This window comes from Nycticebus coucang, chromosome 6 (genome assembly GCF_027406575.1).
Source record: "Nycticebus coucang isolate mNycCou1 chromosome 6, mNycCou1.pri, whole genome shotgun sequence".
Taxonomy (NCBI): Eukaryota; Metazoa; Chordata; class Mammalia; order Primates; family Lorisidae; genus Nycticebus; species Nycticebus coucang.
This window is the reverse complement of record NC_069785.1, coordinates 67,848,151-67,875,752: the sequence shown is the minus strand read 5'-3', so window position 1 is coordinate 67,875,752 and position 27,602 is coordinate 67,848,151. Positions and strand designations below refer to the sequence as shown.

The following is a 27,602-nucleotide window of genomic DNA, read 5'->3' as shown; positions in this document are numbered from 1 at the left end:
ACTGGTGAAGGCCTTCATTCATTCCTCGGGTAACAGCAACTCCCTGTACACTGATGGTGCCTAATCATCCCAAGAGTTCCTGCCTCAGAAGTCTATACAAAAAATGCTGCAAACAAAAGCTCTCATCCTTAGAAAAAGCGAACAATACAAAATTTGTTTTTACATGAAAATAGTTGTACTGTCTGCAATGTGTTATGGGTATGCAAATTAACCTGAATAATCGTCCTTTGGACTCCGGAAATACCTTGTGTTCACTGTGCGCTGCGGGCCACCATTAGGGGGCGAGGTGTAGCCCTTGCTGCCTGGGATTTAAACACAGTCCTGGTTATCTGGAGCCATCCTGATTTTATCATCTGTTTGTATGTTGGGATTTTGAGTATGATTTTTTTTTTTTTTGAGACAGTCTCAAGCTGTCGCCCTGGATAGAGTGCCGTGATGTCACAGCTCACAGCAATCTTTAACTCTTGGGCTTAAGCGATTCTCTGGCCTCAGCCTCCCAAGTAGCTGGGATTACAGGCACCCACCACACCGCCCAGCTATTTTTTTGGTTGTAGTTGTCATTGTTGTTTAGCAGGCCCGGGCTGGATTCGAACCCTACAGCTCCGGCGTATGTGGCTGGTGCCCTAGCCGCTGAGCTACAGGCGCCGAGCCTATGATTTGTTTTAAATAAAAGAGTTCTCTAATAGTGGGGCAGTAAATGGCAAAGTAATGGTTTTTTTTTGTTTTTTTTTTGTAGAGACAGAGTCTCACTTTATGGCCCTTGGTAGAGTGCCGCGGCCTCACACAGGTCACAGCAACCTCCAACTCCTGGGCTCAAGCGATTCTCCTGCCCCAGCCTCCCAAGTAGCTGGGACCACAGGCGCCCGCCACAGCGCCCGGCTATTTTTTGGTTGCAGTTTGGCCGGGGCCAGGTTTGAACCCGCCACCCTCGGTATATGGGGCCGGCGCCTCACCGACTGAGCCATAGGCGCCGCCCCAAAGTAATGTTTAATACAAATTCCGGATAGTGGCACCATGGAGTGAGGGGTGTGATTGGGGGAAAGGGCCCATAGAGGTTTTCAGAAGTGTTGGCAACATCCTTAAAGTGGTAGGAACATATCAGGGTTTTATTTTATTACTTTGAATTAAGCAAACAGAATATTCATTGTGAGATATACTTAAATTCTTTATTTTTAATTTATTATTATTATTTTTGTTTTTGTTTTAGCAGTTTTGGCCGGGGCAGAGCTTGAACCCACCACCCGGATATATGGGACCAGCGCCCTACTCCTTGAGCCACTGGTGCCACCCTAAATTTATTATTATTTTTTTGAGACAGAGCTTCATTCTGTTGCCCAGGCTAGAGTGTCATGGCCTCAGCCTAGCTTACAGCAACCTCAAACTTCTGGGTTCAAGCAATTCTGCCTAATTAGTCCCAGCCTTCTAATTAGCTGGGACTACAGGCACTTCCCGAGACCTGGATAATTTTTCTATTTTTACTAGAGGTAGGGTCTCACTTTGCTGAGGCTGTTCTCAAACTACTGAGGTCAAGAGATCCACCTACCCTGGGCCTCCCAGAGTGCTAGGATTATAGGCATGAGCCACCTGGCCCAGCCAGGATCCAAAGTAATTTCATACCTCTTGTGCTGTTGTACCTTCCTTTCACTCATAATTCTTTACAACTATGGATCTGTCCTCCAACACTAGTTTTGCCTTTTTTTTTCTTTTTCTTTAAGTTTTTGGCCGGGGTTGGGTTTGAACCCTCCACCTACGGCATATGGGGCCGGCGCCCTACTCCATTGGGCCACAGGCACTGCCCTGCCTTTTTTTTTTTTTTCTTTGAGGCAGAGTCTCACTATGTCGCCCTGGGTAGAGTGCCGTGGCGTCACAGCTCACAACAACCTCCAACTCTTGGGCTTAAGCAATTCTCTTGCCTCAGCATCCCAAGTAGCTGGGACTACAGGCGCCTGCCACAACGCCAGGCTATTTTGTTTTTTGTTTATTGCAGCTGTCCTTGTTTAGCAGGCCCAGGACAGGCTTGAACTTGCCAGTTTCTGTGTATGTGGCTGGCATCCTACCCACTAAACTACGGTTGAAAGGGGGGGCACTCGACCGACAAAGATCTCAACAGACCACGAAGGCGTGTAGGAAAGGTTATTATTGGCGAGGGAGGGATGCTGCAGAGCAGCACCAAGGAGGAGAGAAAAGAAGAGAGAGAGAGGGGAGAAAAGAGAGAGGAAGGGGGGGCAGAGACAGAGAGAGAGAGACAGAGGGGAGATAGAGGGAAGAGAGAGAGAGCACGCGTGCCAGAGAGAGCTATATAGGTTGGGTTAGGGGCAGTCTTAGAATGGTGATGGGAGGGTAGAATAGCCAATAAGGAGTTACTGCCCTGGCTGGAAGAGGTGTTAGCGGCAGGCCATAGTTAATTTTGGTCTGTAGAAAGTAAGAGGGGCTTTTCTGGGGCAATTACCTAACATTCCTTCCTTCTTGATTTATTAAAAAATAGGGGGTTGGCCTTGGGATAGGGGACATAGAGTTCTCTCTTCTGTAGTTTCTTCCTGCTGAGAGGGGCTCATAGTTTCAGTTGGCCAATTATGAATTTTTTTGTTGGGAGGATGTAAGTTTTTCTTTTCAGACCGTTCTTTTAGTGGTGGTTGTTTGGAAGTGGTGTTTAGGAAAGTCTTGTGGTTCAGAGTAGCTTAGTTCATTCACGAAGAACAGTTTCTTTTGTTGTCGGTTTGGAGTATCAACTGAGTATCTGATGAGATAACTTTGAGAGTTGAGTTTGAATAAAATGAGTTATTGAGTAGGAAATGTTAGTTGTTTCTGTGTCTATGTTAGCTATGATTTTCACCGTTGTTAGTAAGGGAAGTATGGCAACTTGGGCAGTTCATTTTATGTAGGTTGTTGGATAGAGAGAAAGAGGAGGCAATAGAATGGAATTATTTTCTATAATAATTTTAAAATTAGGTAGTAACATAACTATGGAAGAGAGACTCTGAATGTGCATGGGGGAATTGGGTATAATTTTTTTCCCGCAGAGAAACTGGAAGGAAGGATGGCACTTTCTGTTTAACTTCTTTTTTGGGTTTAAAAGGGAAAGTGACTATATTAGAGTACTTTGATGGGTTTAGGCCTGATAGGGGAGTGGTGCCGGTAAAGTTGAAGTAAAGAGGGTATGACTGGATGACTTGATTGAGGGTACAAAAGGTTTAGTTTCATGTGTGCAAGTTGTTAAATTAAGAGATGTGGGGTCTGAAAGGTTGAGAGATAAAATATTAGGAATTATGATTGGGGTGGTTTGAAGTTTAGTGTGTAAGAGACCTTGAAGATTTTTTTTTTTTTTGTAGAGACAGAGTCTCACTTTATGGCCCTCGGTAGAGTGCCGTGGCATCACACAGCTCACAGCAACCTCCAACTCCTGGGCTTAAGCGATTCTCTTGCCTCAGCCTCCCGAGTAGCTGGCACTACAGGTGCCCGCCACAACGCCCAGCTATTTTTTGGTTGCAGTTCAGCAGGGGCCGGGTTTGAACCCACCACCCTCGGTATATGGGGCTGGCGCCTTACCGACTGAGCCACAGGCGCCACCCGAGACCTTGAAGATTTAATCTAATTCAGTAGCCCAGTTTATATTTAGGGTGATATTTTAAAAGCGAGTATGTTTGTAAAATGGAATTATAGGTTAGATTAAGATTTAGTTGGGGTGTGAGGGTGGAGAGATTGAAATTTCGGATTTTGGCTAATTCTTTTAAAATTTGAGAATGAGTTGGGCGGCACCTGTGGCTCAGTGAGCAGGGTGCCGGCTCCATATACCGAGGGTGGCGGGTTCAAACCCAGCCCCGGCCAAACTGCAACAAAAAAATAGCCGGGCGTTGTGGCGGGCGCCTGTAGTCCCAGCTACTCGGGAGGCTGAGGCAGGAGAATCGCCTAAGCCCAGGAGTTGGAGGTTGCTGTGAGCTGTGTGACGCCACGGCACTCTACCGAGGGCAATAAAGTGAAACTCTGTCTCTACAAAAAAAGAAAAATTTGAGAATGAGTTTTAATGATTTTGATAATATCTATTAAAGGAGGGGGGATAAATTTTGGTTTTAATACTGTTATGGTGAGTTCGTAAAAGTATGGTCAAGGGCGTGGAAAAGTAGTTGTTGATAGTTGTATGTTGGTATTGGTGACCTTCCAGGGGGCTATGGATTTACAGCCCCAATAGGCATATCCTTTTCTACATTTTGAGTTAGGTTTTTGAGTCCTGCAAGCATATATTTGGAGGGTGTAGTTTAGATAATAAGGTTTGCCTAAAGAGACTAAGGTATATGAATTACCTTTAAATAATTTACATAAGGCGACATTAAATAATATATTAGAGTGATTTGATTTTCTAATTAATGTTTTGTTAATAGAGGTGTGATATGATTTCCAGGTGTTAGACCACAAGTCAATGTGTAATTTTCATGTTTCTTCTCAGTGGTCAGAGAGTGAGAGAAGTTGAGGGTTTTGTAATTGAAACTCGTTAGTATTAGGAGAGGTTATTAGGAATAAGAAAATTATGAGAGGCATTTTAGGAAGGTAAGAGAATACTTTATGGGGCGGCGCCTGTGGCTCAGTCGGTAAGGTGCCGGCCCCATATACCGAGGGTGGCGGGTTCAAACCCGGCCCCGGCCAAACTGCAACCAAAAAATAGCTGGGCATTGTGGCGGGCGCCTGTAGTCCCAGCTGCTCGGGAGGCTGAGGCAAGAGAATCGCTTAAGCCCAGGAGTTGGAGGTTGCTGTGAGCTGTGTGAGGCCATGGCACTCTACCGAGGGCCATAAAGTGAGACTCTGTCTCTACAAAAAAAAAAAAAAAAAAAAAGAGAATACTTTATGAATATGGAGTAAAGGGATAGAGAGTATTTTCTTTTCGTGATTATTATGGTGGAGTAATTGTGATTGGATTAATCTTAAAGAGTAATATTAGGAGTATAGTTATTATTATTATGGAGATGTCTATTGGTGAGTATTAAGGGAGGTAATGATTGAAATTTTATGAGACGTAGCTTTTAGAGCATTTGGGACCTCAGGTGGAGGATAAATTTCAGTCTCCTGGACCTTTGGAATCCGAGTGAGTTTAAGCTTTATGGGGCCTGTTTCTTGAGTCAAGTATGAGGGAAGATTTTTAGGTGTTGTCTGTTGACCTGTAATAATAGCTGGATTAAGGAAAGGCTTAGTGTGAGATACATGAAATTATCCAGGAAATGAGGCTAATTTTGCTGCAGTGGGTGTTGATAAAATTACTCTATGAGGTCCTTGCCATTTTGGCTCAAGTGGGTTTTTGGGATGATTAGGAGGAGCTACTAGAACTTGATCTTGTGGGTGAAAGCAGGTGGGTAATGAAGGTGTTGGGATAGGAAGAAGTGTGTCTGTTTGTTTCCATAAAAGGGATTGGATATACTGAAGAAGAGAGGGTAAGATGGAGGGAGATAATGGGCTAGCTGATGGTGTAAGTCCTGGAGGAAGAATGGGTCTACCAAACATTAATTCAAAAGGAGAGAGGTTGGAGGGTTTCTTTGGAAGGGAATGTAGGCGTAGAAGTGCCAGGGGTAGAAGAGTGATCCAGTCTAAGTGAAGTTCAGGGAAAGTTTGGCTAATATAGATTTTAGGGATCTGTTAGACCTTTCAAGCTTCTCTGAAGATTGAGGATTGAAAGGAATATGGAAATGTCAGGGGATACCTAAGACTTTGGTTAAGGTTTGAGAAATGGTGGAGGTGAATTTAGGTTCATTGTTGGACTGTAAAGAACAGGGATTCCAAGGCGGGGAATAATGTCTTGGAGTATGATAGAGGCAACAGTGGTAGTTCTTTTGTTTGTAGTAGGAAAGGTTTTAATTTAATTTGAGAAGGTATTTATTAATATTAAGAGGTATTTATAATGTTTGATTTTAGGTATGTGTGTGAAATTAAGTTGCCAGTCTGTTCCAGGAAAAAGTCCCCTCCCCTGGTGAGTTGGAAAGTGTGGGAGGCGAGGCTGTTTGTGGGTTAGAGCGCTGGCAGATTTTACAGGATGATGTAAGTTGATTCAGAAACTCTGAATCTATTCGTGAGAGAGGAAAGTGGTTGATTTGTTTCTTCTACTGTGGTAGTAAAAGGAGTAGAAATAAGTAGGAGGTGAGAGGAGGTGTCAGGAGATGATGGTTGGAGAGTAGCCGTACGTGCTGCACGGTCGGCTTGGTTATTAGCCTTTGATATAGGTGAGTGGTTCGATTGATGTGAACGGCAATGAATAATGCTTATAGTCTTAGGTAATTTAGAAGCTTTTAGTAGTTTGATAATAAAGTGAGAGGTAAGAGGTCTTTCTTGTATGTTGGAGAGGTAAGGGAGAAGAGTGTCTAGTGTTTGAAGGCAATTGTGAGTGGGTGACGAGTCAGAGGGAGTAGGTAAGAGGGATGTAGCATTTAGTGTGGACATGTGTTAAAAGATGATGGGTTAGATAAGAGAGGTTTGAAGGTTAAGAATGTGGTATGGTGGTAGGATTTGAAGAATTTTTTTGTGTTAAAAGATCAGATAGAGAATGAGGGGATAAGATAGTAGTAGGGGAATTAAAAGTGAGTTTCTTGGATTCTTGTATTAGAGTAATTGTGGCTGCCAATGTCTTGAGATAAGGGGTTCAACTTTGAACAGTGTGATCTGTTTTGAGAGATAAGTAGTTGGAGTAAAGGTGGGGCCTAGTTGACGTTTAAGTACGTCGAGAGAAAATATATGTTTTTTGTAATATGTAGGAGGAAGTGGTGAGAAAGATTAGGAAGGTGGAGGGCTGGAGCTTTTAATTAAGCACGCTGTAGAGATTAAAAGAAGTGGAAATGGAGGTTAGGAGAGGCTTATGAGGGTTATAACAAGTAGTAGTATATAAAGTAGCAGTTAGGAGAGAAAAATTGGGAATCCATGCTCTGAGGTATCCAGCTAATCCTAAAAAGGAGAGGAGTTCTTGTTTTGTGGTGGGTAGAGGAAAGTTGTGAAGAAGGCTTTTTTTGTCTATGGTAATAGTTTTGAAGTTTGGGGATAAAAGGATAATAAGGTACGTGACTTTCTGTTGGAATAATTGAACTTTTGAGGGCGAGATCTGATATCTCCTATTTGCAAGGAAATTAAGGAGGGAATAGGTGTTTTGCTTAGAGTCATGTAAGGTGGGATTATAGAGTAGAAGGTTATCAATATACTGAATTAAGGTTGAAGGAGAGGGATTATAGAATTGAAGGTCTCGTGCTAATGTTTGGCCAAATAAGTGGGGGCTGTCATGAAATCCCTGGGGGAGTATAGTTTAAGTAAGTTGGGAGGGAGTCTGAGAAGTAGGGTCAGTCTATGTGAAGGCAAATAAGATCTCACAGACCACCAAGGCTTGTACAAAAGGTTTTTGTTGGTGAGGGAGGGATGCTGCAGAGCAGCACCAAGGAGGAGAGAAAAGAAGAGAGAGAGAGGAGTGACAGAAAGGAGAGAGAGAGGGGAGAGAGAGAGAGGGCACGCGTGCAAGAGAGACCTATGTAGGTTGGGTTAGGGGCAGTCTTAGAATGGTGATGGGAGGGCAGAATAGCCAATAAGGAGTTACTGCCCTGGCTGGAAGAGGCGTTAGCGGCAGGCCATAGTTAATCTTGGTCTGTAGAAAGTAGGAGAGGCTTTTCTGGGGCAATTACCTAACAACGGTAGCTGCCTAGTTTTGCTTTATTTTAAAGAGACTTGATTTTGTTGCCAGGCTGTCCTGGAACTCCTGAGCTCAGTCTCTTGAGTAGCTGAGACCACACAGGTGTGTACCACCACACATGGCTTGGATTCTGCCTTGAAATAGGAGGCAACTGCAGCTGCAGATGTCAATCTACAGTGTGTGCAAAACAATTCAACTTCTCATTATGTCATGATTTCTCTGCTGCTTGGGAGCACATCCAGCATCACTAGTGGCACTTCTTGTGGGTTCCACAGTATAATTCAAGGTTTGTGGTATTGCTGAAGAAACAATAAGAAGAAACAAGAAGAAAAATGTGTGAGAACCATAAGAGATCACTTTTTACCACGATACGTAATTTACTGGAGAGAGAACCGCTTACCGGGAGATGATTAGCATCACATGGCATTTTAAGTGGATACTTGCAACACTTGAGCTCACAGAAATAGCAATAGGAGGCATCTATGAATTATTATAGTAGTACTATAGTTAATTTTATGCAGTCATGATTTAATACTACATCTTTCTTTATGTTTTTTCTTGACCACAAATGGTGCCATGTACAGTGTGTCCCTTTATCAGTTTTGATAAATTAACTTTTTATATTAGACTGTGTACATTTTACGGTAGTGAATAACAGACTAATATATACAGGGTTCATGTGCAATTAAAAATAGACAACTACTGGGACGGTGCCTGTGGCTCACAGGAGTAGGGCACTGGCCCCATATGCCAGAGGTGGTGGGTTCAAACCCAGCCCTGGCCAAAAACTGCAAAAAAAAAAAAAAAAAAAGAGGGTGGTGCCTGTGGCTCAGTGAGTAGTGCGCCGGCCCCATATACCGAGGGTGTCAGGTTCAAACCCAGCCCCGGCTGAACTGCAACCAAAAAATAGCCGGGCGTTGTGGCGGGCGCCTGTAGTCCCAGCTGCTTGGGAGGCTGAGGCAGGAGAATCGCTGAAGCCCAAGAGCTGGAGATTGCTGTGAGTCCTGTGACATCATGGCAGGTAAAGTGAGACTCTGTCTCTACAAAAAAAAAAAAAAAAAAGACAACTATTTTAAATTGCACATGAACTAACTTTATGGATACTCTGTATTTTATGCATTCATGACATACCTAACAACAGCTGAAGTGGCTAAGGTGCCAGCCACATACACCTGAGCTGGTGGGTTCGAATCCAGCCCGGGCCTGCCAAACAATGACGGCTGCAACCAAAAATAATAATAGTAATAATAATACTAATAACCAGGCGTTGTGGTGAGCGCCTGTAGTCCCAGCTACTTGGGAGGCAGAGGCAGGAGAATCGCTTGAGCCCAGGAGTTGGAGGTTGCTGTGAGCTGTGATGTCATGGCCCTATACCCAGGGCAACAGCTTGAGGCTGTCTCAAAAAAAAAAAAAAAAAAGAAAAGAAAAGAAAAACATGCACCTGGCAGGGTGCAGTGGCTCCCACCTATAATCCCAGCACTCTAGGAGGCCAAGGTGGGTGGATTGCCTGAGCAAGAGGGAGACCCTGTCTCTAAAACTAGCTGGGTGTTGGGGTGGGCACCTGCAGTCTTATCTACTCAGGAGGCTGAGGCAAGAGAATTAATTGATCAAGCCCAAGAGTTTGAGATTGCTGTAAGCTATGATGATACAGCACTCTACTGAGGGAAACAAAGTGAGACTCTGTCTCAAAGAAAAAAGAAAAAAATCCATCTATAAGTGGAATCATGCAGTTCAAGCCCATGTTGTTCAAGAATAATCAACTATAAATGCAATGATAGTATTAAATTAAATAATCCGGGCTCTGCACCCATAGCTCAATGAGTAGGGCACCAGCCACATACCCTGAGGCTGGCAGGTTCGAGCCCAGCCTGGGCCTGATAAACGACAATGACAACTGCAACCAAAAAATAGCTGGGCATTGTGGTGCGTGCCTGTGGTCTCGGCTGCTCGGGAGGCTGAGGCAGGAGAATCACTTAAGCCCAAGAGTTTGAAGTTACTGTGAGCTGTGATGCCACAGCACTCTCTGAGAGCGACATGATGAGACTCTGTCTCAAAAAAAAAAAAAAATTAAATAATCCAATCAAAATGCAGAGATTGTTGGGTTTTTCTTTATTTATTTTTATTTTATTTTTTTATTTGGTTGTTTTTATTTTTATTTTTTATTTTTGGTGGAGATGCTGAGGATTAACCCCAGAGACCCATGCAGGCTTTTATTTAAAAACAAAAACAGGCTCAACATGGTGGGAGGCTGAGGCAGGAGGCTTGCTTGAGGTCAGGAGTTTGCAATTGCAGTGACCTATGATGTTACTGTAGCCCAGGTGACAGAGAGATACCCTGTTTCAAAAAAATAAATAAAACCAAAAATAAAAAAAGGTGAGTCCACACCCAGCTATTTGGGAGGCCAAGGACGAAGAATCTCTTTTTTTTTTTTTTGTAGTTTTTGGCCGGGGCTGGGTTTGAACCCGCCACCTCCGGCATATGGGGCTGGCGCCTACTCCTCTGAGCCACAGGCGCCGCCCCAAAGAATCCCTTAAGGCCAGGAATCCAGAAATAGACTGAGCAACATAGTAATACTCCATCTCTACAAAAAAAATTAGCTGGCCATAATGGCACAAACCTGTAGTATTAGCTACTGGTGAGGCTGAGGATTGGAGATTGCTTGAGCCCAGGAGTGAGCTATGATTGCACAATGGTATTCCAACCTGAGCAATAGAGCAAGACTCTGTCTCAAAAACAAAAAATAATAAAAAAGAATTGAAAAGATGTATCATGCAAAAGCAACTATAGAAAGCTAGAATGGTGGGCGGCGCCTATGGCTCAGTGAGTAGGGCGCCGGCCCCATATACCAAAGGTGGTAGGTTCAAACCCAGCCCTGGCCAAACTGCAACAACAAAAAGAATAGCCGGGTGTTGTGCAAAGGTGGTAGGTTCAAACCCAGCCCTGGCCAAACTGCAACAACAAAAAGAATAGCCGGGTGTTGTGACAGGCACCTGTAGTCCCAGCTACTCAGAAGGCTGAGGCAAGAGAATCGTCTAAACCCAGGCGTTGGATGTTGCTGTGAGCTGTGACTCCACAGCACTCTACCAAGGGTGATAAAGTGAGACTCTGTCTCTAAAAAAAAAAAAAAAAAAAAGTTGGAATGGCTATGTGAATATCAGGCAAAGTAGACCTTAAAACAGGTATGTGGTGGCTAACACCTGTAATCTTAACACTCTGGGAGGCTGAGGCAGGAAGAATGCTTGAACATTCAGAGACCAACCTGAGCAAGAGTGAGACCTGTTCTCTACAAAAAGTAGAACAATTAGCTGGGTGTGGTGGCAGGTGCCTGTAGTCCCAGATACTTGGGAGGCTGAGGTAGGAGAATCACTTGAACCTAGGAATTTTGAGGTTGCTGTGAGCTAGGCTGATGCCACAGCACTCTAGCCCTGGTTGGTAAGACTCTGTCTCAATACCAAAACCAAAACCGAAAATACACAAACAAAAAATGTTATTAGAGATAAAGAGGGGCATTTTATAATTTTTTTTTCTTTTTGAGACAGAGTCTTGCTCACCCTGGGTAGAATGCCATGGGTTCACAGCTCACAGCAACCTCATACTCTGGAACTCAGATCTCTGAGGATCCTCTGCCTCAGCCTCCCAAGTAGCTGGGACTACAGGCACCCACCTTATCACCTGGCTGTTTTTCTATTTTTAGTAGAGACAGGGTCTCACTTTTGCTCAGGCTTATCTCCAGCTCCTGAAATCAAGTGATCCACCTGCCTTACCCTCACAGAATGCTAGGATTACAGGCATGAGCTTGAGCTCAAGCCATGCTCCTGCTTCAGCCTCCCTGGGACTACAAGGGCCCTTCACAGTGCCCAGCTGGGTTTTTTCCTATTTTTAGTAAAGACAGAGTCTTACTCTCCCTCAGGCTGGAATTTAAAAAAAATTTTTTTTACACCTCTCAGCATTAAAGGCAAGATATTTTGTGCTTTTTAAAGGGTCTCCTAGCACTCTGGGAGGCTGAGGAGGGTGGACTGCCCTGAGCTCAGGGGTTTGAGACCAGCCTGGGCAAGAAGGAGACCCTGTTTCTAAAAATAGCTGGGCATGGTGCCAGGTGCCTGTAGTCCCAGCTACTGGGGAGGCTCAGGCAAGAGGATCACTTGAGCCCAAGAGTTTAAGGCTGCTGTGAGCTAGGACACTACAGCACTCTACCCAGGGCACAGAGTGAGACTCTGTTTCAAAAAAAGAAAAAAAAGGGCCAGGCGTGGGGCTCGCGCCTGTAATCCCAGCACTTTAGGAGGCCAAGGGAGGTGGATAGCTTGAACTCATGCATTCAAGATCAGCTTGAGCAAACGTGAGACCCCGTCTCTATTAAAAATAGAAAAACTGAGGCAAGAGGATCACTTGAGTCCAAGAGTTGGAGGTTGCTGTGAGCTATGATGCCACAGCTCTTTACCCAGGGTGACAGCTTGAGACTCTGTCTCAAAAAAAATAAATAAATAAGATTAAATTAAAAATAAAAATAAAAAAAATTTTAAAGGGTCAATCCATTGGGAAGATATTAACAAACATAACATGCACTAAATAAGAGTGCACCAAAATGCATGAAACAAAAGCTGATATAGATAAATGGATAAACAGAGAGTTCAACAGTGATAGCTGGAAACTATGCAGGGTCCTTCAGAGGAACAAAATCAATAGCATATATAGCTATATAGAACTAAGTGTATTCTGAGGGATTGGCTCACATGATTATGAAAGCTGAGAAGTCTCATGATCTGCTGTCTCCATGCTGGAAGTCCAGGAACATCAGTGATATTCTAGAATAAGCCTGAAAGTTTGAGAACCAAGGGAGGTAATGGTGCAGGTCCAGATCTAAGTCCAAAGGCTTGAGTGCTGATATCTGAGGGCAAAACAAAATGAATGTCCCAGCTCATGAACAGAAAGGAAATTTTCCTTTCTTTTATTATTGAACCCCTCAACAGATTGGATGATGCTCACTTACGTTGGTGAGGGTCAGTCTTCTTTACTCAGAAATACTGATTGAAATGTCAGTGTCTACCAGAAACACACTCACAGATACATCCTTAAATAATGTTTTTACTAGCTACTGGGGCATCCCTTAGCCTAGCCAAGTTGACACATAAAAATAACCATCACAGAGATATGTACCCCACTCACAATAATGAATACAAGAAGTAGACAGAAGCTCAACAAGGAACTGTAAGATTTGAAGGCAATATTAACCAACTAGATTTAACAGCCTTGATACACTTCATATATAGTAGAATGTGTATTCACATGGAACATTCCCCAGGGTAGACCTATGCTTGGCCATAAACAAATCTCCATGAATTTAAAAGGATAGAAGCAGGTTTGGTGCCCATAGCACAGTGGTTACGGTGCCAGCCACATACACCTACTAAAGCTGATGGGTTTGAACCCAGCCCCGGCCAGCCAAAACAACGACAACTGCAATGAAAAATAGCCAGGCATTGTGGGAGGTGCCTGTAGTCCCAGCTACTTGGGAGGCTGGGGCAAGAGAATCGCTTAAGCCCAAGAGTTTGAGGTTGCTGTGAGCTATGATGTCACAGCACTCTACTGAAGGTGACATAGTGAAACTGTCTCAAAAAAAGAAAAAAAAAAAAAGGATAGAAGCAATATAAAGTATGTTCTCTAATCCTCTAACCACAATGAAATGAAATTAGAAATCAACAACAAAGAAACTTGAAAAACTCAAAAGCAGAAAGAAATTAAATACTGCTAAATAACCAATGGGTCAAAAAATAAATCAAAAGGGAAATTAGAAAATACTTTGACATAAATGAAAATGAGGTTACAGGGTGGCGCCTGTGGCTCAGTGAGTAGGGCACTGGCCCCATATACCCAGGGTGGTGGGTTTGAACCCGGCCCTGGCCAAACAGCAACAAAAAATAGCTGGGCATTGTGGCGGGCGCCTGTAATCCCAACTACTCAGGAGGCTGAGGCAAGAGAATCGCCTAAGCCCAAGAGTTGGGAGGTTGCTGTGAGCTGTGATGGCACAGCACTCTACCAAGGGCGATAAAGTGACTCTGTCTCTAAAAAAAAGAGGCAAGATTTCAATCAACTACCTTTTTACCTTAATACAGTAGAAAGCCCAGGTATGCTGGCTCAGGGGTCCTCAAACTACGGCCCGTGGGCCACATGATTATATTTGTTCCCGTTTTGTTTTTTTACTTCAAAATAAGATATGTGCAGTGTGCATAGAAATTTGTTCATAGTTTTGTTTTTTTTTTAACTATAGTCCGGCCCTCCAATGGTCTGAGGCACAGTGAACTGGCCCCCTGTTTAAAAAGTTTGAGGACCCTTGGGTGGCACCTGTGGCTCAGCGGGTAGGGCGCCGGTCCCATATGCCGGAGGTGGCGGGTTCAAACCCAGCCCCGGCCAAAAAAAAAAAAAAAAAGTTTGAGGACCCATCCCTGCAGTTTGAGAGGCTGAGGCGGGAAGGAAGCTTAAGCCCAGGTGTTCAAGGTTGCAGTGAGCTAACATCAGGCCACTGCACTGCAGCTGGGGTTTGAGTAACAGAGCAAGACGCTATATCTAAGCCGGATGTGGTAGCTCACACCTGTAATCCTAGCACTCTGGAGGCCGAGGCAGGTGGATTGCCTGAGTTTAGGAGTTCAAGACCAGCCTGAGCAAGAGTGAGACCCCGTCTTTAAAACAATAGTTGTGGGCCAGGTGTGGTGGCTCACACCTGTAATCCTAGCACACTGGGAGGCCGAAGTGTGTGGACTGCCTGAGCTCACAGGTTTGAGATCAGCCTGAGCCAGACTGAGACCTCATCTTTAAAAGGCGCCTATAAAGGCGCCCTGCTAAACAACAATGACAACTGCAACAAAAAAATAGCCGGGCGTTATGGCAGGCGCCTATAGTCCCAGCTACTTGGGAGGCTGAGGCAAGAGAGTTACTTGAGCCCAGGAGTTTGAGGTTGCTGTGAGCTATGACACCACAGCACTCTACCAAGGGTGACAAAATAAGACTGTCTCAAAAAAAAAAAAAGAGAGAATTATAATGAAATACTATAAACAATTGTGTCAATAAATTAGATAACTTAGGTGAAATAGATAAATTTCTATAAAAACTCTAGCTACCAAACTGACTAAAGAAGAAACAGTCAATCTGAATAGACTTGCAACAAATGAAGAAACTGAATTAGTTATCAAAAAACTACCCACAAAGGAAAGCCCCGGCGTATGTGACTTCGGCATTGATCCTACCAAATATTTATTTAATTTATTATTGTTTGGGATTCATTGAGGGTCACAAAGAGTTAGGTTACACTGACTGCATTTGTTAGATAAAGTCCCTCTTGTAATTGTGTCCGTCCCCAAAAGGTGTGCCATACACTGTGACTCCCCATCTTTTGCCCTCCCCCCTTTTTCCTGCTCCCTCATTCCTCTACCCCACCCCTCTATTAGGTCACCTGCTGCCTTCATATTAGAATTGAGTACATTGGATTCTTGCTTCTCCATTCTTGTGATGCTTTACTAAGAAGAATATCCTACCAGGTATTTAAAGAAGAATTAATATCAATTTTTTTTTTTTTTAAGACAGAGTCTCAGGCTGTGAACCTGGGTAGAGTACCGTGGTATCATAGCTCACAGCAACCTCAAACTCTTGGGCTCAAGCAATTCTCTTGCCTCAGCCTGCCAAGTAGCTGGGATTACAGGCGCCTGCCATAACGCCCGGCTATTTTTTTGTTGCAGTTGTCATTGTTGTTTAGCAGGGCCGGGCCGGGTTCAAACCCGCCAGCCTTGGTGTATGTGGCCGGCACCCTACTGACTGGGCTACGGGTGCCACCTAATACCAATTCTTCACAAACTCTTCCAAAAAATAAAAAAGGAGCACACACTTCCTAACTAATTTTATAACCAGTATCAGGCAAATACATAGCAAGAAAACTATAGACCAATATCTTTATGAATATGGACACAAAAATCCTCAATAAAATCCTAGCAAACAAAGTCCAGTAACATATAAAAAGATTACACATCATGATTAAGTGGGCAGTAATGTAAAGTACCAAAAGACACAAGTATGACAAATTTAAAGATCTCAATTGGCTTTATTTGTGATTCTAGAATTAGGCAACTTCATTCCATAAGTGTTCAGATGAACTGAGCAGAAGTGGCTGGCTTTATATACAGAGAAGCCATGAGGAAGGCAGAAGCAAAGAACACAGTGCGTGATTCCTTTCAAAGTTATTTATTTATTTTGAAACAGAGTCTTTCTATGTTGCCCTCTGTAGAGTGCTGTAGCGTCACAGCTCACTGCAACCTCAAACTCCTGGGCTTCAGTGATTCTCTTGCCTCAGCCTCCCAAGTAGCTGGGACTACAGGCACCTGCCACAACACGTAGCTATTTTTGTTGCAGTTGTCATTGTTGTTTACCTGGCCCAGGCTGGGTTCAAACCCGCCAGCCTCAGTGCATGTGGCCAGTGCAGTAACCACTGTGCTACGGGCGCTGAGCCTCAAAGTTATTTTTGTTAGGAGGGAGACATAAAAATAACAGAAAATAACTAATTAGTTAACATCATTTTAATTCAGGATTTTTTTTGTGTGTGTAAGGATTAAAGTAGAGGGAACTTCATTATCATCATGCCAATTGGAAATTTAAACTGGCTTGTTCTGGGTAATTAGCTATTATTAATATATCTCTCTCCTAGTGTTATAGTTCTTTTAGAATTTATCTAGCAGGTTTTCCACTCTCCACTGGAAGACCCCTCATCCCCCTCAAAAAAAGAAATTAAAAATATATATAGGGCGGTGCCTGCGGCTCAGTGAGTAGGGTGCCAGCCCCATATACCAAGGGTGGTGGGTTTGAACCCGGCCCCAGCCAAACTGCAACAAAAAATAGCCAGGTGTTGTGGCGGACGTCTGTAGTCCCAGCTACTCGGGAGGCTGAGGCAAGAGAATCGCCTAAGCCCAAGAGCTAGGAGTTGCTGTGAGCTGTGATGCCACAGCACTCTACCCAGGGTAACAAAGTGAAACTCTGTCTCTAAAAAAAAAAAAAAAAAACTGCATATATATATATATATATATATATATATAGTAATTATCTCAAGGTCAGATAACAACTTAGGTTTTGGTGACTTAAAAGTTAGCATGGGTGACTCCATTTTTATTTTTAGTATGATCTATTCAGACCTAGTCCAGGAGCTTAATTCAGAACAATGGCCTCCTACAATTTTTTTTTTTTTTGAGACAGAGTCTCACTTGGGTCAATGCTGTGAAGGCTGTGGCATCATCATAGCTCACAGCAACCTCGAACTCCTGGGTTCAAGGGATCCTCCTGCCTCAGCTTTTCTATTTTTAGTAGAGACAGGGTCTGGATCTTGCTTAGGCTGGTCTCTAATTCCTGAGCTCAAGTAATGCACCCATCTCGACCTCCCAGAGTACTAGGATTACAGGCATGAGCCACCATGCCTGGCCACTTCCAACAATTTTTATTTGACAAAGTTTGGTTTAACAATCTGAAAACCAGTTAATGTAAAATCCATATCCCTAGACTAAAAAACCAAAAAACTCCACATGACCATCCCAACAGATGCAAAAAAAGCATGTGACAAAATCCAACCTCTTGCATGACAAAAACAAACTAGAAGTAGAAGGGAACCTCCTCATCCTGACAAAGGTCATATCTGAAAAATCCACTGTTAAGATCATATCCAAAAAAGGCATCTATGGCTGGGCATGGGCTCACGCCTATAATCCTAGCACTCTGGGAGGCTGAGGCAGGTGGATTGCCTGAGCTCATGAGCCTGAGCCGGAGCGAGACCTCGTCTCTAAAAGTAGCGGGTGCTGTGGCAGGTGCCTATAGTCCCAGCTACTAGGGAGGCTGAGGCAAGAGAATCATTTAAGCCTAAGAGATTGAGGTTGCTGTGAGCTGTGATGCCACAGCACTCTACTGAAGGCAACAAAGTGAGACTCTGTCTCAAAAAAACAAACAACAGATAAAAGAAAAAAAGAATAGAAAAAAACAAAACAAAAAAGGCATCATGCTATTCTGGTAAGAACAACATAACAAGGTGTCTGCTGCTACCACTTCTATTAAACATTGGACTAAATAAAGGTTTCAGCTACTGCAATGAGGCAAGAAAAATAAGAGGCATCCAGATTGGAAAGAAAGAAATAAAATAATCTCTATTCACAGATGACATGATCTCAAATACAGAAAATTCTAAGGAATCCACTGTTAAACTATTAAAACTAGGAAACAAGTTCAGTAAGTTTGCAGGATACAACTGAATGTAAGAAACTGAATTTTATTTCTACACACTTGCAACGAACAATATGAAAATGAAACTAAGCAGACAATTCCACTTCCAATAGCATGAAAAAGAATAAAATACTTAATAAATTTTACAAAGGAAGTACAAAATTTATATTCAGAAAAATCACAAAACATTGTTGAAAAAAATTAAAGAAGATCTAAATACAGGCATACGTTCTAGACCATCACACTAAAGCACACATTGCAATAAAGTGAGTCACAGAGTGGTGCCTGTGGCTCAGTGAGTAGGGCGCTGGCCCCATATACCAAGGTTGGTGGGTTCAAACCCGGCCAAACTGCAACAACAAAAATAGCCAGGTGTTGTGGCGGGCGCCTGTAGTCCCAGCTACACAGGAGGCTGAGGCAAGAGAATCGCCTAAGCCCAAGAGCTGGAGGTTGCTGTGAGCTATGACGTCACAGCACTCTACCGAGGGCAACAAAGTGAGACTCTGTCTCTAAAAAATAAAATGAAATAAAGTGAGTCGGGTAGTGCCTGTGGCTCAGTGGGTAGGGTGCCAGCCCCATATACCGAGGGTGGCAGGTTGGAACCTGGCCCCGGCCAGCTAAAACAGCAACAACAACAATAACAAAAAGCCAGGCGTCGACCGAACTGCAATAAAAAAATAGCTGGGCATTCTTGTGGGCGCCTGTAGTCCCAGCTACTCGGGAGGCTGAGGCAAGAGAATTGCCTAAACTCAGGAGTTGGAGGTTGCTGTGAGCTGTGTGACACCACAGCACTCTACCCAGGGCGACAAAGTGAGACTCTGTCTCTACAAAAAAAAAAAAGTTATATTTACAACTACACTGTAGTCTATTAAGTATGCTGTAACATGTATTTTAAAAATACATACTTTGGCCAGGCGAGGTAGCTCACATCTGTAATCCTAGCACTCTGGGAGGCTGAGGCAGGAGGATCCCTTAAGTTCAGGAATTTGAGACCAGACTGAATAAGAGTGAGACCCCATTTCTACCAACAATAGAAAAACTAGCTGGGCCATGTAGCAGGCGCCTGCAGTCCCAGCTACTCAGGAAGCTAAGGCAAGAGGATTGCTTGAATCCAGGAATTTGAGGTTGCTGTGAGCTGTGATGCCACTGGTAATAGAGTAAGACTCAGTCTCAAAAAAAAAAAAAATGTATGCCTATAAATGGAAAAATATCCTTCTGTTCATGTATCAGAATACTTAATATTAAGACAACAGTACTTCCCAAATTGATCTATATTCAACACAATCTCTATCAGAATCCTATCCTACTTATTTCTTGAAATTGACAAGCAAATGCTAAGATTCATACTGAATTGCACAGGACTGAGACTAGCCAAAGCAATCTAGAAAAAGAAGAACAAAGTAGGAAGATGCACTTCCTGATTTCAAAATTTACTATAAAGCAATGGTAACCAAGACATGGTTGGTACTGGCATGAAGACATACATATAGATCAGTGGAACAGAACTGAAAGTCTAGAAGTAAAAACATATGCCTGTGGTTAATAGGTTTCCAATAAGGGTGCTAAGACCATTAAATGGGAAAAGGAAAAATTCTTTCAAGAAATGATGATGGGATAACTGGATATCCATATGCAAAAGTATAAAATTGTATCCTTACCTCACACCTTATGCAAAAATTAACTCAATGGATCAAAGATCTAAATATAAGAGCTAAAACAAGGTAGCGTAAAACATAGGGGTAAATTTCCATGATCTCAGATTTGGCAATGGAGTCTTAGATATAATACCAAAAGCATGAACAACGAAAGAAAAAATAAACTGGACTTCATCAAAATCAACATTTTTGTTTCAAAGAACACCATCAAGAAAGTGAAAGACAGGCGGCGCCTGTGGCTCAAGGAGTAGGGCACCGGTCCCATATGCCAGAGGTGGCGGGTTCAAACCTAGCCCCAGCCAAAAAACAAAAAAAAAAAAAAAAAAGAAAGTGAAAGACAATCCACAGAATGAGGGAAAATATTTGCAAATCATATATCTGATAAAATACCTATAAATAGACTTATATAAGAAATTCTTAGAACTCTATACCAAAAAGACAAATGACCCAATTTTAAAAATGGTAAAGGATAGGGCGGCGCCTGTGGCTCAGTCGGTAAGGTGCCGGCCCCATATACCGAGGGTGGCAGGTTCAAACCCGGTCCCGGCTGAACTGCAACCAAAAAATAGCCGGGCGTTGTGGTGGGCGCCTGTAGTCCCAGCTGCTCGGGAGGCTGAGGCAGGAGAATCGCTTAAGCCCAGGAGTTGGAGGTTGCTGTGAGCTGTGTGAGGCCACGGCACTCTACCGAGGGCCATACAGTGAGACTCTGTCTCTAAAAAAAAAAAAAAAATGGTAAAGGATTTGTGCCCATAGCTCAGTGGTCAGGGAGCCGGCCATAGGCACCGGGGCTGGTGGGTTTGAACCCGGCCAAGGCCTGCTAAATAACAATAACAAAAAAATAAATAGCTGGGTGTTGTGGCTGGTGCCTGTTGTCTCAGCTACTTGGGAGACCGAGGCAAGAAAATTGTTTGAGCTGGAGAGTTTGAGGTTGCTGTGAGCTGTGATGCCACTGCACTCTACCGAGGGCAACATAGTGAGACTGTCTCAAAACAAACAAACAAAAAAAAGGGTAAAAGGAAGATGTACAAAGTACAAATGACCAATGAGCACATGAAAAGAAGTTCAACATCATCAGTCATCAGGGAAATGGAAATCAAAACTCATACTAAGATAGCATTTCACACCCACCAGCATGGCCAGGATAAAAAAAAATCATTTAATACTTGTTAGTGTTGCTGAGCATGTGGAGAAAATGGAATGCTCACACACTGCTGGTGGGACTGTAAAATGGCACAGCAACTTTTCCTGCAGTTCCTTGTTTAATTAAACATAGAGTTAACATATTACTCAGCAATTCCACTCCTAAATTTATGCCCAAGAGAAATGAAAATGTATCTCCACACAAAAACTTGCACACAAGGCTGCGTGTGATGGCTCATGCCTATAATCCCAGCACTCTGGGAGGCCACAGCTGGTGAATTCCCTGAGCTCAGGAGTTCAGAGACCAGCCTGAGCAAGAGCCTGACCAGTCTCTACTAAAAATAGAAAAACTAGCCAGGTGATATGGTGGGTGCCTGTAATCCGCAGATTTATTGCCATGTGTGCTTTAGTGTGATGGTGTCCGGAGACTGAAGCAGGGGGATCTCTTGAGCCCAAGAGTTTGAGGTTGCTGTGAGCTATGACGTCACAGGACTCTACGCTGGGTGACAGAGTGAAATTCTGTCTCAAAAACAAACTTGCACACAAATATTTATAGCAGCATTTTTCATAACAGCCGAAAGATAGAAACAACCTAAATGACCATTCACTGATAAACAAAACGTGGTATATCCATTTAATGGATTCTTATTCGGCCATCAGAAGGAATGAAGTACTGATGCATCCAACAAACCATACTTGAAGCTGAGGAGCTACCATGGGTAACTTTTGTCTAAGGGCCTGCAGTAAAGAAGAGGTGGATCTAGAGATGGTTCCGAGGTCTCCTGCCCTACTGTTACAGCTCTGCCATCTGGGGCCTGAGATTCAGCAGTCACCTTAGAGTTCCAAGGTCTCATGGGGCCCCCAAGACTTCATGGGTACTAAACTTGCCTGAATCTATAAAGCTCTCAGACACTCTTTTGTGATTCCAGGAGTTACAGCAAGCAAAAGATTGATGTGGACTCCTGAAAGCACCCACACCTGTTGCCTGGCCTGGGAAACTCTGAGGGGTTATGGGGTCCGGTCTTGCCCTACCTCCCAAATTGATATATACACAATCCTCTGAGACCAGGAGCTACTACAGCCTGGATGTGGAAGGGGGAGGAGTTTGTCCCTCAGAAGATGCTGCAGTGTGGGAGTATGTGCAGCATACTCTTGGCCCAGGTACTCACAATGGCCTGTTCTTAGATTTTCGTGGGACTTTGGGGCCACACTGTAGGGTTTCCTCTAAAGAGGTTCTGAGCAGCGTGAGGGGATGGGTGTCTACTCTCTCCTGTCCTGGAGAATTAAATCAATGCTCTCCCGCAGAGAGGCCTCCAAAGGAGGCTCTTGGGAACTCTGAGGCCAGAGACAAGCAACTCAAAGCATTCTGGAGTCTGAAAGGCAGAGGAAAGGTTTCCAAAAGCCCGAGTTTGAATCCAGGGTCACCCTGCCACGCTGTGGGACTTGGGCAAGCATTGCGCCACTCGCCTCAAACTCCCGGGGCGTAAAATGACTCTTTCTGCGCAGTTTTGGAGGGAAACGTTTCCAGAGGGAGACCATACATAGCAGCGATTCTCCACGGCGAGAGAAGATTCAGCCCGCAGAGCTGGGACAAAGGCGAGTCCGGAGTCTGGCCGAGAGGTCGCCCGGGTCAGTTTCTCCACAAGGCTGCGGCGAGCAACAGCGTAGACGAGTCCGCCCAGCACACCTTGGCGGCCGCATCTCGGTAGCCGCGGGGTCTGGACCCGCGGCCCCATCCCGCAGGGCGGAGGGGCGGGCGCGGGAAGGGGCGGGCCTCGGCCGGGCGGGGAGGAGCGCGAGGCAGCGTGGGAGCGCTGCGGCCCGGACGCAGGCGGCGCCGAGGGTGGCCCGGCGGGCGGCGGGAGGCGGGACAGGAAGGCACGCGCGGCGCCGCAGCCTCGCCCGCACGCGGAGGGGCTCCGCCCTCCCCCCAGGGGCTGTTTGCCTCAAGTCCCAGCAGAGGACACGTGTCAGCACGTTCCCGCCCTTGTCATCTCATCCCATGTCATAGCCCCTCCCTCCGGCCTGGGACCCCCGGCCCCATTATTCCTGGGCCCAATTCCGCTCTCACCCGCGGTCTCAAGCGGGTCTCCTCCGCCCGCCCGTCTGCTCGGCCGCGAGCCGCGGTCCAGACCTCGGCAGAGGACACTCGGCAGTGCGTTCTCACCCCTGCGACCTCATTCCCCTTCCTAGCTCCACCCAGGCCTCGCAATCCCGGTCCCCGACAACCCATTGTCCCCGCGTTGACCGCAGGCTTGGCCCTCGCCCCGGACCGGGTGTCTCCCCCGGCGACGCGCAGCGACCCATGATGCAGGCCTCAGCTTGGGCGGCCGCAAGGGAGGCGGCGAACCGTGACGTGCTGGCCGCAGACCTCCGGTGCAGCCTCTTCGCCTCGGCCCTGCAGAGCTACAAGCGCGACTCGGTGCTGCGGCCCTTCCCCGCGTCCTACGCCCGCCACGACTGTAAGGACTTTGAGGCCCTGGTGAGTGTGTTTTGTCCCGGCGGGCGCTGCCCGCTGCGTCCGGACCAAGTGAGCCTCGGAACCATAGGCAGAGGCGGCACCCGTGTTAGCCCTCAGACTTTCCATTCCTAGCTGGGCCTTGGGGAAGGTTTCCATGAGCCAAGAACGCTCTAATACCCTCATGTCAGCACTCACTCGCAAGGCACTTGGTGGCTGCTGCTTGTGTCAGTGACAAATGACAGGAGTGAAGCGAGTAATTTAATTGTTGCATAGTCTTTCACAAAATTTTCTAGCGTGGCCAGCGATAGGGGTTGGTCTGAATTAGCCGTTCTTACCTAGGAAGTTATCCATCCCTTTGCAAGCAATTAGACACCCCAAGTCACCAAAGCCACCCAGACCTTGATCTTCATGTGAGGTAATACATGAGTAGTACTTTTATAAACTGTAACATACAGTACACATGTGAGCTGTTATTTCTCTGATGATTCAGAAGGCGACTTCTTGCAGAATACACCTCAGAGTTAGCATTTCAGTATCACTTATCCTTGTAATCCAAATGATTGGATTACTTAGAAAAATATAATTTATCATAATCAATTCAATAAAAATAGAAAACTGAAATAGTCTACAATCATTAAAGATATTGAATTAGTAGTCAAAGATTTTCCCTCAAAGAAAACTCTTGAGCCTAGCTGGCTTCATTGGTGAGTTCTACTGATCACTGAGGGAATAAGTAATTCTGGTTTTACATAAATTCTTCCAGAGTATTGAAAAAGAGCCTAGCATAACTGTGATACTAAATCAGATAACGATGACAGAAGAAAATTATAGGCCAATGTCACGCATAAGTGCAAAATTCTCTCCAAGGTGTTAGGATCCCAAATTTAGCAGTGTATAAAAAAGGGTAATTTCTGCTCATTGGCCTTTTGGCTAAGATCAAGTAAGTGTAGTATCTGTTCTTATCGTTTTAATATCTGAAATAAATTTTAAAAAAGTAATTCCTCAGGAGCAGATTGGGGTTATCCCAGGAATGCAAAGTTAATTAATGTAATGAACTACATTGACAGATGAGATGAAATATTTAGAATCAGCAGATGTTCAGCATTATCTCTGATCAGGTCCTCAGTGTTTGGTTCCTTCTTTACTATTGTTCTTAGAGGTCAGGGATAAATAAAGGCTGAGCCTCCTGGCCCCACCTGGTTCTTATAGCCCAGCCTAATGATGTGTTGAGGGCACCTCAAGCCTTGACTATGGTGCACAGGTGTTTCAGGATATGGTGTAAGGGCAGAGAAAGAGACAAGCTGACAGATTTCCCTTACGATTTGTTCATGCAAGTTTGGATACTCAATTTTATGAGTTGTTTTTTTTTTTTTTTTGTAGAGACTGAGTCTCACTTTATGGCCCTCAGTAGAGTGCCGTGGCCTCACACAGCTCACAGCAACCTCCAACTTCTGGGCTTAAGCGATTCTCTTGCCTCAGCCTCCAGAGTAGCTGGGACTACAGGCGCCCGCCACAACGCCCGGCTATTTTTTTTTTTGGTTGCAGTTTGGCCGGGGCCAGGTTTGAACCCGCCACCCTCGGTATATGGGGCCGGCGCCCTTTGTGATATCAGGGCCAAGGGAATAAAACGTCCTTCAATTTTGGCAACACATTTATGGAGTTCCTACTATGGATCAGGTGCTGAGGATGCACAATTAAAGACCTTGGAGAGGTTAGCAGTGTGTTTAACTGTACTGTGGGGTAAGCCCCATATGTTGTGTCAGCCCAGAGCAAAGATACCAGGGAACACCAACCAGGGGCAGTACTGATGCCATGCTGAATCTTGAGGAATAGGAAGGATTTCAAGGAGCAGAGAAGAGAGAGGAGTTTTCAGTAGGAGTAGCAGAATGGGCAGAAAGCCAGGAGGTGGAGGTTACAGAGGACAAGTCTGTACTTCACTGTGGCTGTTGGGAGCACACAGAGTTGCACATGTGCTGCCAAGATGTGTTGATGTTTGTTCTTGGGCAAGGGATGGCATTGGTGAGATCCAGAATATATTTCTGAAAGGCCTCTGTGGTGGCCGGGTGAGAGGGATCTGTTCAGAAGCAGTAAATGGAGGAGGAGAGATTGGGGTCAGAGAGACAAAACTACCAGACATGGTGTCCTACAATGCAGTTTATTAATTTTTACCAAGAAATAGACTTCTAAGTATGCTAGAATGCTCCACCTATTTTTTTTTTTTTTTTGAGACAGAGTCTCACTTTGTCACTCGTGGTAGAGTGCTGTGGCGTCATAGCTCACAACCTCAAACTCTTGGGCTCATGTGATCCTCTTGCCTCAGCCTCCCGAGTAGCTGAGACGATAGGCACCTGCCACAACTCCCTGCTCTTTTTAGAGATGGGGTCTTGCTCTTGCTCAGGCTGGTCTGGAACTCCTGAATTCAGGCAATCCACCCTCCTTGGCCTCCCAGAGGGTAGGATTATAGGTGTGAGCCACTGCAACCTATTCTTGCTGGAACTTCTCAGGAAATGGAATCAGGCTTTTGTGTTTAATGACTGTGGGATAAATGCAGAGGGAGCTGTGGAACTGTTTTGTTCATGCTTTTAAAATTTATTTTTAATTATGCAAGTCGTATTTGAATATATTTACTATTATATAAAATTCAAATGATACCAGTAAAGTAAAAGTGTCCCTCATAGGCTCACCCTATCCCACACCCCTCCCCAAAGGTAGCAGTTGTTCTTTTTTGGGCCTTACACTTCTCCCCTACCTATAATCCCTTAGGAGAGCATCAGCCACTCAGGTAGCCCCCCAAAGCTACCCCGTCTATAGAGACAGACTGTCCTGCCGATGGGGCTTGTTGTACCAGTCCCAGACAATCACCCTTTCTCTTCAGGGCCACTGGGTAAACATGGACAAATTCCTACCATCCAGTTCTGTTGGGCAAGATTTTTTGGGGAAAATATTCCCACTACACAGATGCTTGGCTGGCTCTAGGCATGGCTTTTGTCAGCAGTTTCCTAGGAAAAATCTGCCTACCAGGCAGGGCCTGCCACTGAATGTGAATGTATACATTCTTAGATAAGCACACTTTAGGTTTCATTTTGCCACGTTACAATGCCTTATCGAAATGATGCAGAGAACTTGGCATCTGGACCTGTATCTACCTCAAAGTCCAACTTTTAAAGAAAAGGGAATTAGATCTGGACTTGACTGTCTGGATCATTGTGTGGTTATCAAAAAAAGGAAAGAATAGAGCTGTTAAAAGTTCTCTAACTTTCATTTGTTTAGCTAAAACCACTCGGAAGTAATGTTTAACAGTTTACCATTTTCAGCCTTCTTATTTTTTTATTTTTATTTGAGACAGAGTCTCACTCTGTCACCCTAGGTAGTTTGTGTGGCATCATAGCTCACAGCAACCTCAAATTCTTGGGCTTGAGCAATTCTCTTGCCTCAGCCTCCCAAGTAGCAGGGACTACAGGTACCTGCCACAATGCCAAGCTAGTTTTTCTAATTTTTTTTTTTTTTTTTTTGAGACAGAATCTCACCTCGTTGCCCTCAGTAGAGTGCCGTGATGCCATAGGTCACAGCGACCTCAAACTCTTGGGCTCAAGTGATTCTCTTGCCTCAGGCGCCTTGCCACAATGCCTGGCTATTTTTCCGAGATGAGGTCTTGCTCTGGCTCCAGCTGGTCTTGAACTCAGGCAGTCCACCAGCCTCAGCTTCCCAGAGTGCTAGGATTACAGGCATGAGCCACTGCATCCAGCCTTTTTTTTTTTTCCTTTTAGAGACAGAGTCTCACTTTGTTGCCCTTGGTAGAGTGCCATGGCATCACAGCGCACAGCAACCTCCAGCTCTTGGGCTTAGGCAATTCTCTTGCCTCAGCCTCCTGAATAGCTGGGACTACAAGCACCCACCACAATGCCTGGCTGTTTTTTTGTTGTTGTTGCAGTTTGGCTGGGGCCGAGTTTGAACCTGCCACCCTCGGTATATGGGGCTGGCGCCCTACTCACTGAGCCACAGGCGCAGCCTCTGCATCCAGCCTTCTGATTTTTTTTTTTTTTTTTTTTTTTTGCAGTTTTTGGCTGGGGCTGGGTTTGAACCCACTACCTCCAGCATATGGGGCCAGCACCCTATTCCTTTGAGCCACAGGCGCCACCCTAGAGACCAGTTCTTGCTCTTGCTCCTGAGCACAGGCAAGTTAACAGAGTACTAGGATTACAGGTGCGAGCCACCATGCTTGGTCCATTGTCAGCCATTTTTAATTAATTATCTCCATGCTTTGAGATGGTATTACACACCTATAACACATGTTATAGTTTTCAAATATTAGAGCTTTGCCTTGAATTACTTTATTGTTTTCCCTGAGAATGCCCCGTATTGAACCAAGCTCTTGGCTTTAGGCAGGGCCTGGCCTTACCTTGTCACTGTCCCCAAAGTCCCAACTCAACTTTAAAATGTCTTGTTTTGAGAATATTTCTAT

General features: G+C 44.7%; 1 protein-coding gene, 1 long non-coding RNA gene, 1 other non-coding gene and 1 pseudogene across 7 annotated transcripts in view; 3 read left to right on the top strand and 1 right to left on the bottom strand.

Annotated features, from left to right (window-relative positions):
• Positions 1-7,545: 7,545 nt before the first annotated feature.
• LOC128587280 (uncharacterized) lies at positions 7,546-22,877 on the bottom strand. 3 transcript variants are annotated; one of them, XR_008380561.1, is made up of 4 exons: positions 22,751-22,877; positions 12,376-12,530; positions 8,777-8,865; positions 7,546-8,685 (listed from the first exon to the last, which is right to left on the bottom strand). It is a non-coding gene; the product is annotated as an uncharacterized LOC128587280 (long non-coding RNA). The 3 variants fall into 3 exon arrangements; XR_008380562.1 differs by lacking the exon at positions 22,751-22,877 and adding an exon at positions 22,221-22,413; XR_008380563.1 differs by lacking the exon at positions 8,777-8,865.
• Positions 16,329-16,390, top strand: LOC128589452 (U7 small nuclear RNA). Its single transcript, XR_008381024.1, has one exon. It is a non-coding gene; the product is annotated as a U7 small nuclear RNA (small nuclear RNA).
• The window catches only part of PARP16 (poly(ADP-ribose) polymerase family member 16), a 24,150-nt gene continuing 19,100 nt past the window's right edge, over positions 22,553-27,602 (top strand). For 2 of the 3 annotated variants that reach the window (XM_053593225.1, XM_053593224.1), the window contains exon 1: positions 22,553-23,161. In XM_053593225.1, the coding sequence (XP_053449200.1) occupies positions 22,985-23,161 (177 nt within the window). In that variant the 5' untranslated portion in view covers positions 22,553-22,984. The remainder of the gene's footprint in view (positions 23,162-27,602) is intronic. The other variant, XM_053593226.1, reaches the window with a different exon arrangement.
• On the top strand, positions 24,048-24,154 carry LOC128589572 (uncharacterized; annotated as a pseudogene).